The 16,340-nt window shown below is 42.6% G+C and overlaps 1 protein-coding gene across 3 annotated transcripts in view; it reads right to left on the bottom strand.

Annotated features, from left to right (window-relative positions):
* The window catches only part of NUF2 (NUF2 component of NDC80 kinetochore complex), an 84,555-nt gene extending 74,718 nt beyond the window's left edge, over positions 1 to 9,837 (bottom strand). For 2 of the 3 annotated variants that reach the window (XM_075564261.1, XM_075564241.1), the window contains exons 1-3: positions 9,665 to 9,790; positions 4,547 to 4,689; positions 1,870 to 1,944 (exon numbers count right to left, since the gene is read on the bottom strand). In XM_075564261.1, coding sequence (XP_075420376.1) covers positions 1,870 to 1,944; positions 4,547 to 4,669 — 198 coding nt within the window. In that variant the 5' untranslated portion in view covers positions 4,670 to 4,689; positions 9,665 to 9,790. The other variant, XM_075564250.1, reaches the window with a different exon arrangement.
* Positions 9,838 to 16,340: the final 6,503 nt, after the last annotated feature.

Below are 16,340 nucleotides of genomic sequence, written 5' to 3'. Positions count from 1 at the left end.
CTATCATCTTCAGGGAAGCACACTGCCACATCTCTCTCCAGCGGAGCTGCTGGTGCGTTCCAATGGCTGAGACGTCCCTTAGCAGCCACGTCCTTAACCACAGTGAAGGCACGTGGGTACAGAATCAACATTTTCTTACGAATGAAAAATGAAGGAGTAATAGTAAGCCTTTATTAAATATAAGGTAATATGAAACACATCTTACATATATTGTCTTTTACAATAACCGTATGAGAGTGTGATCCATATTTCACACACAAAGACGCTAAAGCCTTAGTAAGTTTTCCGCAGGCCAATTCTTTTAGAATAAAACGTAGTCCTCCAGGTTAGAATACAAAGGCATCCGTTACATTATTAATGCTTCTTGAGATGAGTCATTGAAGATATAACAACAAAAAGATTAAGAAAAAATTATCTTCTTGATTGGAAACACTGAATTTGTTAAAAGTTTAGAGGCCTCATTTCAACTGTATCCAATCATATTATGTATTGTCTACTGTTTGAGTCCTTACTGAGAGTAGAACAATAGCTGTAAAGCACTTTGCTTTGATTACAGTCTATGAAAATAAACCTACAAACCGGTGAATGAGTGTATAGCATCAGTCATTTCTACGCCATTCTGTCTTTCACAATTGCTCTTATCTTAAATATAAATGAAAGGTATCAATAGAGAAACCACCATTAAATCCAATACCCACTTGTACAAAGTTGATATGACTTTCTATTTATTTTTATAGTTTCTTTTTTTAAAATCATTTTATTGGGAGCTCGTACAACTCGCATCCCAATCCATACATCCATTGTCACGCACATGTGTACATTTGTTTCCCTCCTCATTCTAAGAACTTTTGTTTCTACTTGAGCCCTTGGTATCAGCTAATTTTCCCCTCCCTCCCCCTTGATAATTTATAAATTATTATTTTATTATGTCTTACACTGTCCTGTGTCTCCTTTCACCCACTTTTCTATTGTCTGTCCCCCAGGGAGGGGGTTATATGTAGATTATTGTGATTGGTTCCCTCTTTCTCCCCCACCTTCCCCTTACCCTCCTGGTATCGCTACTCTCATTATTGGTCCTGAGGGGTTTATCTGTCCTGGATTCCCGGTGCTTCCAGCTTTTATTTGTACCAGTGTACATACTCTGGTCTAGCTATATTTGTAAGGCAGAATTGGGAATCATGATAGTGGGGTTGGGGGGTTAGAGGAAGCATTAAAAAACTAGAAGAAAATTGTATGTTTCACTGGTGCTATACTGCACCCTGACTGGCTCGTCTTGTCCCCGTGATCCTTCTATAAGGGGATGTCCAGTTGCCTACAGATGGGCTTTGTGTCTCTACTCCACACTCCCCCTCATTCACAATGATATGATTTTTTTTTGTTCTTTGATGCCTGATACCTGATCTTATTGATACCTTGTGATCACACAGGCTGGTGTGCTTCTTCCATGTGGGCTTTGTTGCTTTTCAGCTAGATGGCTGCTTGTTTACCTTCAAACCTTTAAGACCCCAGATGCTGTATCTTTTGATAGCTGAGCACCATCAGCTTTCTTCACCACATTTGCTTATGCACCTGCTGGTCCTCAGCGATCGTGTAGGGAAGGTGAGCATCATAGAATGCCAGTTTAATAGGACAAAGTGTTCTTGCATTGAGGGAGTACTTGAGTAGAGACCCAATGTCCATCTGCAAGCTTAATACTAAGTCTGTAAATATATGCACTTAGACATGACTTTCAAAGTCACATTAATAGTATACAACTCTTACATTTGTTAAAAACAAAGGCCAGGATTCCCTTTCCTGAAAACCAGTATGCAGCACACTAAACAGGAAAAACATAACAACAGAATAGAATTCCTCTCCTCATGAACCCACCATGTAGAAATGCTCCAGTCGAATTCCATATACTATTTGTAAGGCTCTCATGTAGATCATGTGTAAGACTTCTGGCTACAAGAGAAACATAGAATTCAGTACACTAATACACGGCTCGAAAGTGACATCTCTATTATTGTTACAATCCAGCAGTATAGTCAATGCATGAAAAGGAAAAAAAGAGTAAATAGGTATGGTGAAGTGAAATTTTTTAATATGGCTCCTCTCCCCATGTCTCTGTACTGGCCACTAAATCAGTAGGTGGGATTATGCAAATAAGATCTGTGAAAAAAGGGATTCAGTTGCCATTTTACTGTGTATGAGACCCACCTCAGAAGCAGGAATGGAGAGAATTCCTGGGACCATCCAAGGAAGATCCCACAAGGAGGCCAGTATGAGATCCCTCTGTGTCTGGAGCGACGGAGGAAGTAGAGGCCATGCTACTGCATGGAAATCAGAGACATTAGAGCAGAGGAGCTACAGGGTTGAGACCCGAGCCCATGAGACTAGTAAGCAGAGCAGAGGGCTGGTTTCCCAACCCATAGAGGTAGACTAAGAGGCTGAGGACCAGTGAGACTTGGTTGCTGGCTGAGTAGAGGCATAGTTGTGTTCCAAAGACTATATCTTTAATGTTTTATGACCCTAACTTGGGGTAACCTGCTAAAACTTCCCTAATAATTCCCACTAGTTTTGAGTACTGTGAGTTCTGAATAGCTATTGCAATGAATTGCCAAACCCAGCAGAAAAGTACCCTGGGGAAAAAAAAGAAAGAAGCTGGAGGCATGTCTGACTTCTGCCTTGGGGCAACTGGCCTTGGGCTAATCCGGAGATGGATTCTCCTTACTTGTGTAGCCCGGGTGGGTCAAATAAGAGCCCCCACATCATTTCTTACAGAAAGGTACTCAATTTCCGTGGAAATAGTGCTTAATTTTTCCAACTCTTAAAACATTTCATGCTCCATCTCAGTTTGCTCTTATATAATTGGCCAGTCGTTGAACAGGAGAGCAAGCACATCCAAACCCAATCCAAGAGACCCAGCCCCTCAGGGAGTAGAAGAGCAGCATTGGTCTTTCAGAACACGGTGTGGCACACGTGGCAGAAATGCTGACAAGGCACAAAACGACAAAGTGCCATTTATATAAATGGGGCAGGAGAAATATATGTATTTGCTTAAGAAAGTATCGCTTGCCTTTGAAAGCTTATACAAAAGAATAACAATGTTTTGTTGCCTAAAAAGAGGGGCAGAAAGATTGGAAGATATAAGTTGGGCAATATTTTCCTATTTGGCACTACACATACCTAATATCTTTAAGAACAAATTATGGCAAATAAATTCCTTAAATAACATATTTAAGGTTTCATAACGTCTACAGGAGCCCTGGTGGTCTAGTGTTTATGCATTGGCCTGCAATCCACATGGTCAGCAGTTTGAAACCACCAGCAGCTCCAAGGGAAAAGGAATGGGCTTTCTGCCCGCGTGAGGAGTTAGTCTCGGAAACCCGCAGGAGCATGCTAGGAGTCAGTGAAAAGGACGTATTGAATATACAGCGGAAAAGCATCGGAAACTTTGATGGAGTGAAGTTTGTGTGCACAGCTTGATCCAGGGAACAGACATCTAACAGGTAGCCTGGGAGGTAAAATTTAATCTTTCAAATGCTAGATTGTGAACCTGTTCTGGTTCAGACACAAGTCTCTTGTGTCCTTAGGTGCCATGGAGAAGTGGGCTCTGACCCCAGCGACCCTACGTAAGAGAGAATGAAACCCTGCCCGGTCCTATGCGACGATGAGGCCACTCGTTCTGAGCCTGCGCCCACTGCTGCAGCCATGGCGTCAGCGCGTCTCATGGAAGTTTCCTCGTGCTTGCGGACCTTCTACTGTACCAAGCGGATGTCATTTTCTACGGGTGGGCCTCTCCTGATAATGTCCAGAGTATGTAGATGAAACTTATTACGCAAGCATTAAAGTGAGAAAAACCTGGAAAATTTGTGGTATTCTTTCCCCCATAAACTTAAATGTATTCACTTTAAAGCTCTCCCGTTTCTTCTGATGATTCACGCCATTGTGAATAATTTAAGCAGTACTGTGCTCATAAATGAGAATCTACATCACGACACCAGGTGTTTTCCTGTGATAACTTCAGCATCACACGGGAAACTCACAGGAGGCTTTGAGACTTCCTATGACACATATAGTTCCTGTTTACATTTAATAACTAAAGATTAAAAAAACCAGTGTCTGTCAAAATAAGTCAAAACCCCCAGGACATAAGGCAAGAAAATTAATCTGTAAGCTTCCAAAGAGAATTGTTTCTAAGCATGTTTCTGTAATAGGAAATCACTTGGAGTAAGTTCCTTTGAGCCCTGCCAATAAATGATACCCTCAGACCACCACTGCAATAATAATAATAAATTTAATATACTTTAATAAGTCTATGGTTTAGAGGCTATGTTCTGAAGAAAAAATTCTGTATTAAAGAACTGAATTCCTAATGGGAATGCAGAAGAAGCCCCCATATAAGCTTAATATTATTTTTAAATTACATTCAATATTGAATCTGGGTTGAAATACTCTGAGTATACCAAAGAGCGGGGTACATGTCAGTGGTCACATGACCGATTTCACAGCTCACTTTTTCTCAAATGCCATCATGCCACATGCAAAGACAACTACATGTTACCTTTGGATTTGGATAAAGATCATTCTTGGAGAGATTTTTACCATCAGCTCCTGTTAAAATCTTGTTCCGAATGTGAACCAAAATCTCCGCTACATTGTATCTGGGGAAAGATAAAGCCTCCATCTTGGGAGTCTCCTGTTTATCTGGAAAAAAAAATACCACATACTTAGAACTCTGGCACAATCAGCAATTCTGGAAGATGATATATGAGAACCAAATTAGCAAGCCAGATTGACCTGTTCATAATAATTTTAGTTATTATCAAACACCTAGTAAGATAAGCACAAATAATATATGAGACTTCAACAAGTTCATGGAAAAATTCCATTAATTCCATTTTCCCACAAACTTTGACACACCCTTGTACATTTATATTGCTTAAGAAAATATCTACTTTAAAGTACTATCTTTTTCTGTAAATTTTCCTGATGCCGCTTTCTTCATGTGAGACTTTTAGCTGAACAGACAGCTAAGAAGTCCTGCAGTGTTTTACTGTGCTGTTTCTAACTGTAAGAAGTAGAGGACTTAAAATCCTGAGGATGAGTCCTTCAAGGAAGGATGATAGGCAGCAGCACAGCAGAAGCAGCAGATAAGCAAGAGCCATAGAGGACAGAAGGAAACTGGACTGTGGGTCGCCATGGGATTCAACATGGTGAGATGGCTAATAAGGGCCACGGTGCAGGTGGCCAGATAAATAATGAGAATGCACTGCTGTGCTTGGCAGGAGTCCAATCTCCAGGCATCAAAACTTGACAAAGAACAACAGAGCATCTTCTGATTATGAGTTACTCTCCAGTGTCCCACTGAAACAGAAGCCCTCATCCAGGGCATCTGGGGACTTTTCACATTGCCACGACCTGCCTGGTGGATCCCGCTAAAAACCCTACAGTGCACATAGCAATCCTCGCAAAACAGAGCTACCTGGTCCAAACCTTTCCTTTTATTTAACTAATATAATCCTTATAATGTATTGTGATGATGTTTACAAAATTCTGGCAGTACGCGCCAAGCTCTCATAAACTAATATCTGTTCCTGTGCTTTCTATCTCTACCTGTGCCTGGTGGAATAGTAGGGGGAGAAAAAAGAGGAGAAACAGTGGTAAAACCGCCAAGTCAACAAATACCTGTTCTATTACCTACACATCTCCCACTCTCCAGGGAAAAAGAATGATCCCAGAGATTCGGTGCGAATCTATTCAGTTCTGGAAACAATCAAGAATAACTCACAATCCTGAAAATCTATTATTTTGGGATTTAATATTGCCTAGAATAGGCCTAACAAGGAGTTTTAGTTACCTAACTAACCTCTAACAAATGTAGGTGTTTATTGTAAACAATGCCGGATAAATAGCTTCACAGTTCTGCTTGAACACTTGCAAATGGCCAAGAAAGCGGATTTTCACAGAAATATTCCATTTCAGCAGTCCTAAAAGCCCTTCCACACGACATAGAAAGAAGTCTGTTTGATTGACACTTTTATCTACTGTCCTACTTCTAGTCACTGCAACCTCATAGCAGGTTATTAAATCTTTTCAACCACGAAGAAAGCTTTCATATCCCTAAGCTCCCATAGCTAAGCCTATTCTGCTAAGGCTAAGGGTAACTTATGTTCAACCACTCTTTATGTGACATTGCTGTAGGTACTTCACCTAGAAACGACTGCCCACACGGACCAGGATAGTCCCCACGACGCCTGCACTGACTGACGTCCTCAGGTATCAAAGTGGTCAGACCTCCTGCTCTAGTGGAGCAGTCATGGAAATAACTCAGGGTATGAACAGACCGTATCGACTCCAGAGTAAGCCGACCCGAATACCAGCCGGGGCACCTAATTTTACCACAAAAAGTGCATTAAAAAAGTGCTGAAAATCTCAGCTGATACACAGTATATGTAGTAAATAGACAATGACTGCCTGACCTAACAGACTACAACTGTAGCCCTTAATGAAAAATTTCTATTATTGGTTTACTCAGATCTTGTTCAACATGACCCATTTATATCAGGCCAAGACTTCTCCATCTTCTTAGTAATGGGCTATAGGAATCTTAGGTTTTGTATTTTATACTACCGCATTTCATGGAGTCAAGCTTTCATTCTAGAAAATCTTTGTGTACCTAGATCCTGATCACATATTAAGATATCCTATTCTGCATTATGGTGCCCGTTGAAGGGTAGTGGTTTCGAGTTGGGGCTGCTAAGTTCAAGGTCCACAGTGTGAAACCACCAGCCACTCTGCAGGAGACTGAACTTTCTACTCCAGCAGAGTTACGGCCTTGGGCACTCGCTACCCTGTTCTCTAGGGTCACTATGGACATGACAGCAGCGAGTTTGGTTTTTCTACTCATTCAACATAAATATACAACCATCATAGGTTTAAAATTTATTGGAAAAAAAGTATTGGAATAAATAAAGACTTAAAAAATACCCTTTAAAACAGGCTGCATCTGGATTAGAGATTACGATAAAGAAAAAGATAAACATCTACACTATTAATAGCACACATTTCTCACTAATGTCGTACACAGTGCTATTAGATTAACCCTCATAAAGCTAACTGAACCATGTAACACCTATACAAAAACATTTCACTTACACCAAGTTCAAATATTTCTGCTTCTTTTCCTAAAGTCTTTCACAGTTTAGTAATCCAATAACCTTCTGTGCGCAAGTTAGTCTGCTCTATATCCTTCACATTTCCTATCTTTCTTTCATGGGACAATTAGGGTCAATTGGGCCATCTGTGTGTGCTTGGATGAGAAAAGGTAGAGCTAGAGGGACTGGGGGCTAGGGAAGGGATTTAAAGGAATAAAGAGATGACTTCTAACCAATACGCTGAGATCACTCATGGGTTAAAGTATATATAAACAGTAGGTATAAAATCATCTTCAGCATACGGGCAGAAATTAAGGGCTGAGTGCCACTGTCCTCATTCCATCTGCAGTACAGGTGCTGAGGTGGGCAGGTTTGGGAAGGAGTGAAAGCACCATCCCAACTACCCTGTTTCCCTAAAAGACATGCCCTGAAAATAAGCCCCCCCCTCCCCCCAAGCTACCGTAACTCTGGATCCTGGACCTTAGCAGTGGGCTTGGGCACCACAGCACAGCTCACTGTTGGCTGCAGCGCAGCTGGAGCAGACAGGAAGTGCGAGGTCTCTTTTAATAAAACAATAAAGAATAAATGTGTACTGTATTCTTCTTCATGGAAAAATAAGACATCCCCTGAAAATATGAGCTAGCGTATCTTTGGGAGCAAAAACTAATATAAAACACTGTCTTATTTTCGGGGAAACAGGGTAGCAAATGAATCCCAGCTTCAAGGAATTAAGTAGAGTTCCTTGAACTCATTCAAGAAAAAGCATCATGCTTAGTGTTATGCAAATACCGTGTATACTCTCCTCTCCTATAAACCAAGTTTTTCAGCATATTTTAGTGCAGCTTGTGTGGTAAAATCAGGTGCCTCGGCTGATATTTGGGCTGGCTTATACTCGAGTATATAGGTACTCTTTTCTTTTGGGTTGAGTATTTTGTGGTAGGTAGGGGGAGGGACTGAAATTCAAAGAAACAAAGTTTACTCTGAACTGTACTTCTATATGCACTTTGAGAGCATTTTGATTAAAATGGGACAAAACAAAGCAAAACATATGGCTGAATTGTTAAAAGTGAAACTTTGAGTTGGTGCAAAACAACAATTGTTTCATAATTTAATAAACAATGAAAAAAATTGTTAACTACCAGTCTCCCATGCATCAAGGAAAAATTAAATAGAAGCACCCTCAAGATTTGAGTTTTCAGGCAGTTTCAAATATCTTTTCCATGGTAACTAAGGACTTACAGGTTACTGAATTAACATTAAAAACAAACAACAAAATCTGCCATTAGTGGGTTTCAACTCCTAATGATCCATTGCAGGGTTTTCCCAGGTATAAATCTTTATTTACATCAGGGGGTAGGTACAAACCGACTGGCCTGGGTCAAATTGGGCCCAGGAAGTCATCAACACCAGCCAACATCACTGGTCTCACCAGAGCAGCAGTTGCAGTTCCAGGCATTACAGTATTAATACAATGTTCGACCAAAACAGCAGGTGAGTTTTTAAGTTGATAGTTTTGTACTGCCCTGAATGTTATAAATATCCAAATGGTCCTTGGTAGAAAAAAAAAAAAGGCTCTCCTCTCCTGCTCTATGGGAACAAGTCCCTCATCCTTCTCCAACAGAGAGGGCGACCTTACTGTTAACTATCCATTGCTTAATCGCCAAGGTCAACCAAAATCCAAAACAAACGCATTGCCATCCAATTGAACAGGACTCAACAGCGACCATACAGGACAGGTTAGAACTGCCCCTGGGGGTTTCCTAGACCTTAACTCTTAGCTCGCCACCCACCTGCAGTCGTCAGACTCATACCTTATCGTTAAATATGATCATGAGAAATAGCCTTCTCAGAAAGCCTGGAGTCTTTTTCATTAAACCACAAGGCAATGGCTGCACTGTACTTGATAGCCCTCAAAGATGGACTGCCACAGTGGCTGCAACAACGATAAGGGCAGCAACAATTGTGAGGATGGCCCAGGAACCAGCCGAGTGTCAAAGGGTCTCTGTAACTAGGACCCCACTGGACAGCGCCTAAAAACAATGGCACCGGCCTGTCCTAGCACAGAAAACGATTCTAAGCAACTAAGCAACTTCTGGGAGAGGTGGGGATTGGTATTACGAATCGAAAGGTTCACAGGGAACCCAGCCAGAAGCGCCCGGGTCGGGCCTCGTGATCTGCTTGGGAAACCCAGCGGCGCAGTGCGCAGGGGCACACAGGGTGTCGCCTCCAGTTGGAATCCACTAGACGGTAACTGACAACAGAGCACCAGGCTTCCTGCACGGAAGGCGTTAAAAAACCTAACACCCAAACAGATCAACACAGGCTTCCACTTAAATCTCTTCCACGGTCCGTGCAGCATCACACGACGTCCACTGGTTCTGCTGGGTCTGATGTTACAAAGAAACGGGAGGGAACTACGAGTCCCCTCCACCTCCGCAGGCTCCGGGCGGGCGCGGCGCGGACCCAAGCCCAGTACGGCGGAGCGTCCCGCGCGCCGACCGCGTCTGCGGAGGGAGAGGGCTCACCTTTCGCCTGTCCTTCTGGACCCTTCCAGCTCACAGAGCGCCGGGGAGAGGCGGAAAGTCGCGGGGCCCAATACAGGCAAAGAGGGGGTAAAAAAACAACAAGCCAGCCGTTCTTAGTTTTCAAACTTACCGCCTTCCGCCGGAAGTCCCACCCCTTCCGGCGAGCGCACGTCCGTAGCGCCGGGTGCCCGCAGGGACAATAGAGTCCGGACGCGTTGCTGTGTTTCCGGGAGCGGCCCGGGCGGAGGCGCGCGGAACCCCTGCTTTCACGGAGTGGGCGTCTCAACGGAATACGATTCCTCTGGAAGGGGCCTTGCGGAAGAGCGGAGGAAGAGTCCTGTTTGGGGCTTTCGGCCTTCCTCTCAGCTTTTCGGACCTAGATTCTCGTACGCGGTTCCGAAGCGACGCATTGTCACCTCGGAGCGACCCGCGGGAGAGGACCGGAGGCTCTCAGTTGTTCCTGGACGAGAGCCTCTGACCCAACGCAACTTTAACCAGAGCTAGGAAGCCTTTATTAGCCCGCGGTCAAGGGGTGCCTGGAGACTAATTTTCCCTTGGCACCGAGCTTGAAGAGGATAGTTTTATTTTGTTTTACTTTTTATTTTTTAAATCATTTTATTGGGAGCTCTTACGGATATTATAACAATGCATAATTCAATAAGATCAAGCATAGTTGTACAACTGCTGCCACCATCAGTTTCAAAACATTTTCTTACTGCTTTAGCTCTTTGATATCAGCCCCCTTGAATCCCCTCGCTCCCCCCAACCCCATATATATGTATATAATTTTCCATATCTTACACCACTGAATGTATCCGTTCATCTACAATTCTGTTTATTCCCCTTGAGTGGGGTTAGACAGACATCACTGCTATCAGTTCCCCTACTCTCCCTTCCAGTACCTTCAGGAAATCATTACTTTCAGTGCTATTTCTGAAGGGCTTATCTATCTTAGATTTAATGCATTGAGTGATCTTAATTATACAAATGAGCATACCCAGGTCTAACCAGATTAATGAGGTAGGACAAAGACCATAAAGGTAAGGAGGAAATATTAAAAGAACTAGAGGACAGTTATGTGCTTCATCAGTGTTACACTGTACCCTGAATTTATCCCTTCCCTGTGGCCCTTCTATGAGGGTCTGTCCAGTTATCTTACAGGTAGGTTTTGGGCCTCCACTTTGTCCATGCTCCTTCAAATCAATTTGGTTGATTGTTTTTGAACTTCTGATACCTATTTCTGTTGACACTTAGGGATCACACAGGCTGGTGTGCTTCTTCCATGTGGCCTTTGTTGGTTTCCTGCCAGATGTCTGCTTGTTTAACTTCAAGCTTTTAACCCCAGATGCTCTTTTAATACTTGAGCACCATCAACATTCTTCACTACATTTGCTTATGTACCCATTTTGTCTTCAGCTATCATGTCAGGAAGATGAGTATTATACATTGCCACATTATTAGAACAAACTTTTTGTACTGAGATAAGATTTAACTCTAGGCCCAAAGTCCTTTTGCTTCCTTGTATTTACATGATACACAAATATACCCATATATATATACACATATATACTTATCTATATATATACATATATGTAATTTTTTACATTCTTCTTTCCTCTTTTTCCTCCTGCTAAGAGGGGAGTTTTTATACTGTCGAATAAACAAGGCACCTGGCAGGTGGTGTCTTGCTATATGGAAACATGAGCTTAGAAAGATAAAATGGAGGGTTACCAGCAACATCAACAATTTCAAAAATAAATGCAATGGATCAGCAGTTACAGAAGTTACAAAAGGACAGTAGTTACAAAGTGGCCATACTGGGGTCAATAGAAAATGGTACACTAGGGCTACTTAGTACAGTAGGATGACATTGGGGTTCATTGTGGTAGGCTACTACACGGGGAAAGGGTTCAGTTATAGAGTCCAAGGTTAATATCACAATCACAAATATTTGGCATTATTTCACTTAAGTTTTATTAAAAAAGGGACTGGGCTGCAAATAGATATTGTCATTATCCCCCTTTTGCAAAGAAGAAATTGGACTCATAGGGAGATTATACAAGCTACTGAAGCCAGGCATGGTGGTTCACAAGTAATGTAGGAGCCCTGATGGAGGCCTGATCCCAAGCTGGGCACAAGGTCAGCAGTTTGTGCATCCCAGCGTCTCAGAAGGAGAAAGATGAGGCTTTTTACTCCTGGGATCTATAGTCTCAGAAACACACAGGGCAGTTCTGCTCTCTCTGATAGGTATGTTGCTATGAGTCAGTATCAACTCAATGGCAATGAGTTAGTTTGAGTTTTGTTTGATAGCCAGGATTTGGGGAAAGGTCCTGCAATTCTAAGTTCATAATCATGACATGGTAAAGGAATTTGATAGTTTATTTTGTCTAATCCTCTCACTTTCACGGGCAAGAAAACAAACTCAGACAATTGATTGTCTCTGCTGCCCCGCTCGAGTCGTACAGTCAAGGGCACTGTGTAGAGCAGAAGCACTGTCTAGAGGGGCTCCTCATCCTAGACTGCTCTCACTCGGCGCATTCCGATGCAGGAACCAGGTGGTCTGATGCAGGTAGAAGCACTGTCTAGAGGGGCTCCTCATCCTAGACTGTTCTCACTCGGTGCATTCCAATGCAGGAACCAGGTGGTCTGATGCAGGGAGCAGCTTCCCGCCACTGACATGTTCCAAATTGGCCTGCACAGGGGCTCTTCGGATAAGGAACCGAAGAAGTACGTTTTAAAAAAACATGGATTTTCAGGCAAGAGTGGAAACACTACAGTTTTTACATTATAAGCCAGAGTCTTGCAAGGGAAGACATGACGGGCCTGCTTGCCAGGGATGAAACTCATTAAATCCTATTGCGGTTCGCGGCTCCGGGAAACATGAGAGTACTTGTAGTGGGCTACAGAGCACAGCATTATCTGGTGTGTGTTGTATATTACATGAAAAGATTGGACTGCGTGGGATGAAAATAATCCTTGAAGGGTTGTGACGAAAGGAGACACAAATTCTGATTTGTTGTTCTTTGTGTATTAAGGAACTGTACCAATTGGTTAGAAGTCTACATAGACTCTAAATAAACATTTTATATTCATTTATTTTTCTTCCCTTTCAGTGTGTACTTTATTGCTGTAAATCTTAAAGCCAGAATCTAGAACTAGTCAAACGTAGATTTTATATGCATTCACATATGTGTATATGCACACACACACACACACACACACATTGAGAACCAATGTGAAAAGGATAGAAGACAGTTTTATTGGTACTTATCACATCAGCTTAATCCTACCTAGGAATGCCATAAGTAGCTTCACCAGTGATGGGAAGGATGGCATAGGACCAGGCAGGGCAGTCTTTCATTCTGTTGTCATCGAGGCACTGTGAGCTGGCGCTGACTCAACTTCACCTAACAAGATACTTGCATTTCCCTCACTAGACCGTGTTTTCTTCGAAGCAGGGAAAGGTAGCAAAGCACTGTTAGAAAACAACTCTGGAGTGGAGAAAGCTGGATATAAGTCCCTTACTCAAGCACTTCCCCATGTGGCCTCAGGTAAGTTGTTTCAGCTGAGGTAGTCTGCATCTTTAAAATCGTAATTGTTCTGTTTATGGGGTGTGCCTCTGCCAGTGGATCCCAATTCAAGGCGATGCTAGAGGAAAGAATAGAACTGCTCCACTGAGTGTCAGTGCTGGAAATCTGTACAGAAACAGACAGCCTTCTCTTTCTCTGCTGGTGTAGCTTGTGGTTTTGAACCACTTTCCATTAATAACCCATTGTACTACCAACGCCCCTTTATAGATATGAGGAATTAATTAGCTGCCAAGGGAAGGCAGCCCTAACACATCATTACGGGTCCAGTAGGCGCAATTGTACAGTGATAATAAGTAAAGATTACAGTAAAGTTATAGAGAGCATGAGAGAAGAGAAATATTGAAATAAATGGAGTCAGACACAATTCATGGTAGCATGCTCACCTCAGTCCCACTTGGTGGTTCACGTGGAGAGAGAGAGAGAATCGGTAATGCTAACCAAGGCTTTTATATTCTCTGAGAACATGCAAGGCCCCTAATTACAGGTGAAGAGATCCGTCACAGGAAGGGATTGTGCTATAGGTAATACAGTAATGGAAGAGGGTGATCTAGGGGTATCCACGCAATAGGAAGAGGAGGGATTTGGGGTACACATGTGGCAAGATGGGTGGATCCTAGAGTCAGGATGGCAGCTGGATCTCCATAAGAACAATTAGCAGTAGGGTGTAAACCCCACCTACAGGAACCAAGCTAATGGTTCAAGCTTCAGGTAGAAATAGTCCATTGTCTCCAGCAGCAGGGAGCAGGCCCACCCCTGTGGTGGGGTGAGACAGCAGTCTGGCAGGGATTGCCTTCAGGGATGTCTGTAAACATCTGACCTCCCCCCACAATTAGCTCATAAAATGCTACAATAATTTTCACATAAAACACATACATAAGTAACATGCACATGTATATACCAAAGAGGTATGAAACTAACACAAGGGGTCCCCATGATTGCAAAAGCTGTGTAATGCAAGGCGGACCATAGACCAAAGATGTGAACAGCTTTGCTATCCTGCAGAATGCGAGGAGAGTAGATTATTGCAGATGTAATTAGGTCAAAATTTAACACCTTTTAAATTTGACCTTGTTTTAAATATTCTCTACTTTTCAATCGAGGTTTTTGTTTTGCTTTGTTATTGTTAGGCGCTACTGTACTAATATTTCCTTGAGGGTATGGTAGGGAAGATTGGGGGGAAACGAGCCACTAATAATGATGAGCCTAAGAATGAAGAAATGTTCTAAAACTGATTGTGATGATGATTATAGAACTCTTCTTGATATGATTAAACCATTGAATTGTGTGATATGTGAGTTATATGCCAATAAAATATTTTTAATGCTGCATGTGGTATTTATATAATCTGTTGTCAATTTGAGAGGATTAGAGTGAAGGGGTGGAGTTTAGCCTGTCAATCAGGTCGCAGCTTGATGACCTCATTTGGAAGCACTAAGAAGTTAAAGAGCTCACTGATGGCAGGACACAGGCTCACTCCCTGAGAGACTCTCTACTGGCAAGATACAAGGAATGACACTTATGTAGCCAGAGCCTGGAGCTGGAGGAGCCACGTGGAGACCCATCCCAGCACTAAGATGCTTCTTCCGCCACTGGATCCAAAAGACTTTCCACCTACTGACCTGTGATCTTCCTGCATTTGGCATCATTGTACGTGTTGGGTGAGTCTGAGAGGAATTTATAGATTGATATTGGACATATGGGCTAATATTGGACTTGTGGACTTGATCTGGACTGGGTTGAGATGTTTTCTCAATATTCCATTGCTCTTGCATATAAAGCTCTTATACATATATGAGTGTCTCCATGAATTTGTTTTTCTAATCTACCCAGATAACACACTGTGTAACACATGCGGTAGAAATAATAATAACTTACTGCCATCAAGTGGCTGCTGCCTTACAGTGACCCTATAGGACAGGGTAGAACTGCCCCTGTGGGTTTCTGATACTGTAACTCTTTACAGGAGTAGAAAAATCCCATCTTTCTTCGTTGGAAGAACTGGTGGTTTCAAACTGCCGACCTTGCAGTTAGCAGCCCAACACATAATGACTACGCCACCAGGACTCCTGGTGTTAGTTGCATGGAAATATGGCAGTGCTGGAGAAAGATGTGGCAATCTGCTTGCATAAAGACAGCAACTTTGGAAACCCGAAGGGCCAGTAGTTGTATTTCACTGGGTCTCTGAGTGAGAATAAACTCCAGGCAACAGTCGTTGCCAGTGACCCATTTATTTGAATAGAGGCTACACCGAAGCCGCTGTGGTTTCCAGCTGCTGTGCCCCACAGTCACTGTGCAGCATGTCCCCCAATTCCCTCCCCGCACTCTCTTGATTCCCACATGTATCCAAGAATGAAATATGCCTTCTCCAGCTTTGACATTGCTCAGTGCTTCCGTTTGTAGACCTCTCTGCTATACTGGATAGATGATCCTCCTTGAAATCAACTTCTCTTTGCTTCTCTCCTGTTTCTTCTAAGTATCTCATGTCTATTTGCTCATGTTTACATGACACAGTGTCCAGTTCATGAAAACTGTGTAAGAAGATTCTTTGAGGTGAATTCTTTGCACATTTAAAATCAATAAAGTTCATAAGACATTGAAATAACCTATCTTGTGTCTGTCTCTGTGGCTATCCAGAACTAGTTCTTAGTGATTACTGGCCTCCCTGTACCCACCTGGCACAAACTGGTCGATCTTATTGAACGGAACCCTTTCTTTTGAGGCATGACTCGAAGGAAAGAAGCTGGTCAGTAGACTTTGCAAAGGGAAATGGGATTCAGAGCGACAAAGGGTTTCCTTTTCATTGTATATGCACGTTAGTCCTTTGTACACACTCTGACCTCACAGGGTGCTCCGTGTACAAGGGGCTTCAAAGAGTTCCTGGGAAAAATTCAGTGATCATTTTGTTACTTTTCCCATGAGCTTTTTGAAGTCCCCATATTTCTTACAAGAAATAAAAAGATGCCAAGTCTTTAATGTGTGTGTGAACTGAAAGCAAAACTCCATCTGTGATCTGCTCAGTAGATGGTGGGATATTGATACAAGCTGAGATCATCTCAGCATTTGTGGCCACATCATATTATTTATGT

Source organism: Tenrec ecaudatus, chromosome 1 (genome assembly GCF_050624435.1).
Source record: "Tenrec ecaudatus isolate mTenEca1 chromosome 1, mTenEca1.hap1, whole genome shotgun sequence".
NCBI lineage: Eukaryota > Metazoa > Chordata > Mammalia > Afrosoricida > Tenrecidae > Tenrec > Tenrec ecaudatus.
This window is presented reverse-complemented; position numbering and strand designations above follow the sequence as displayed.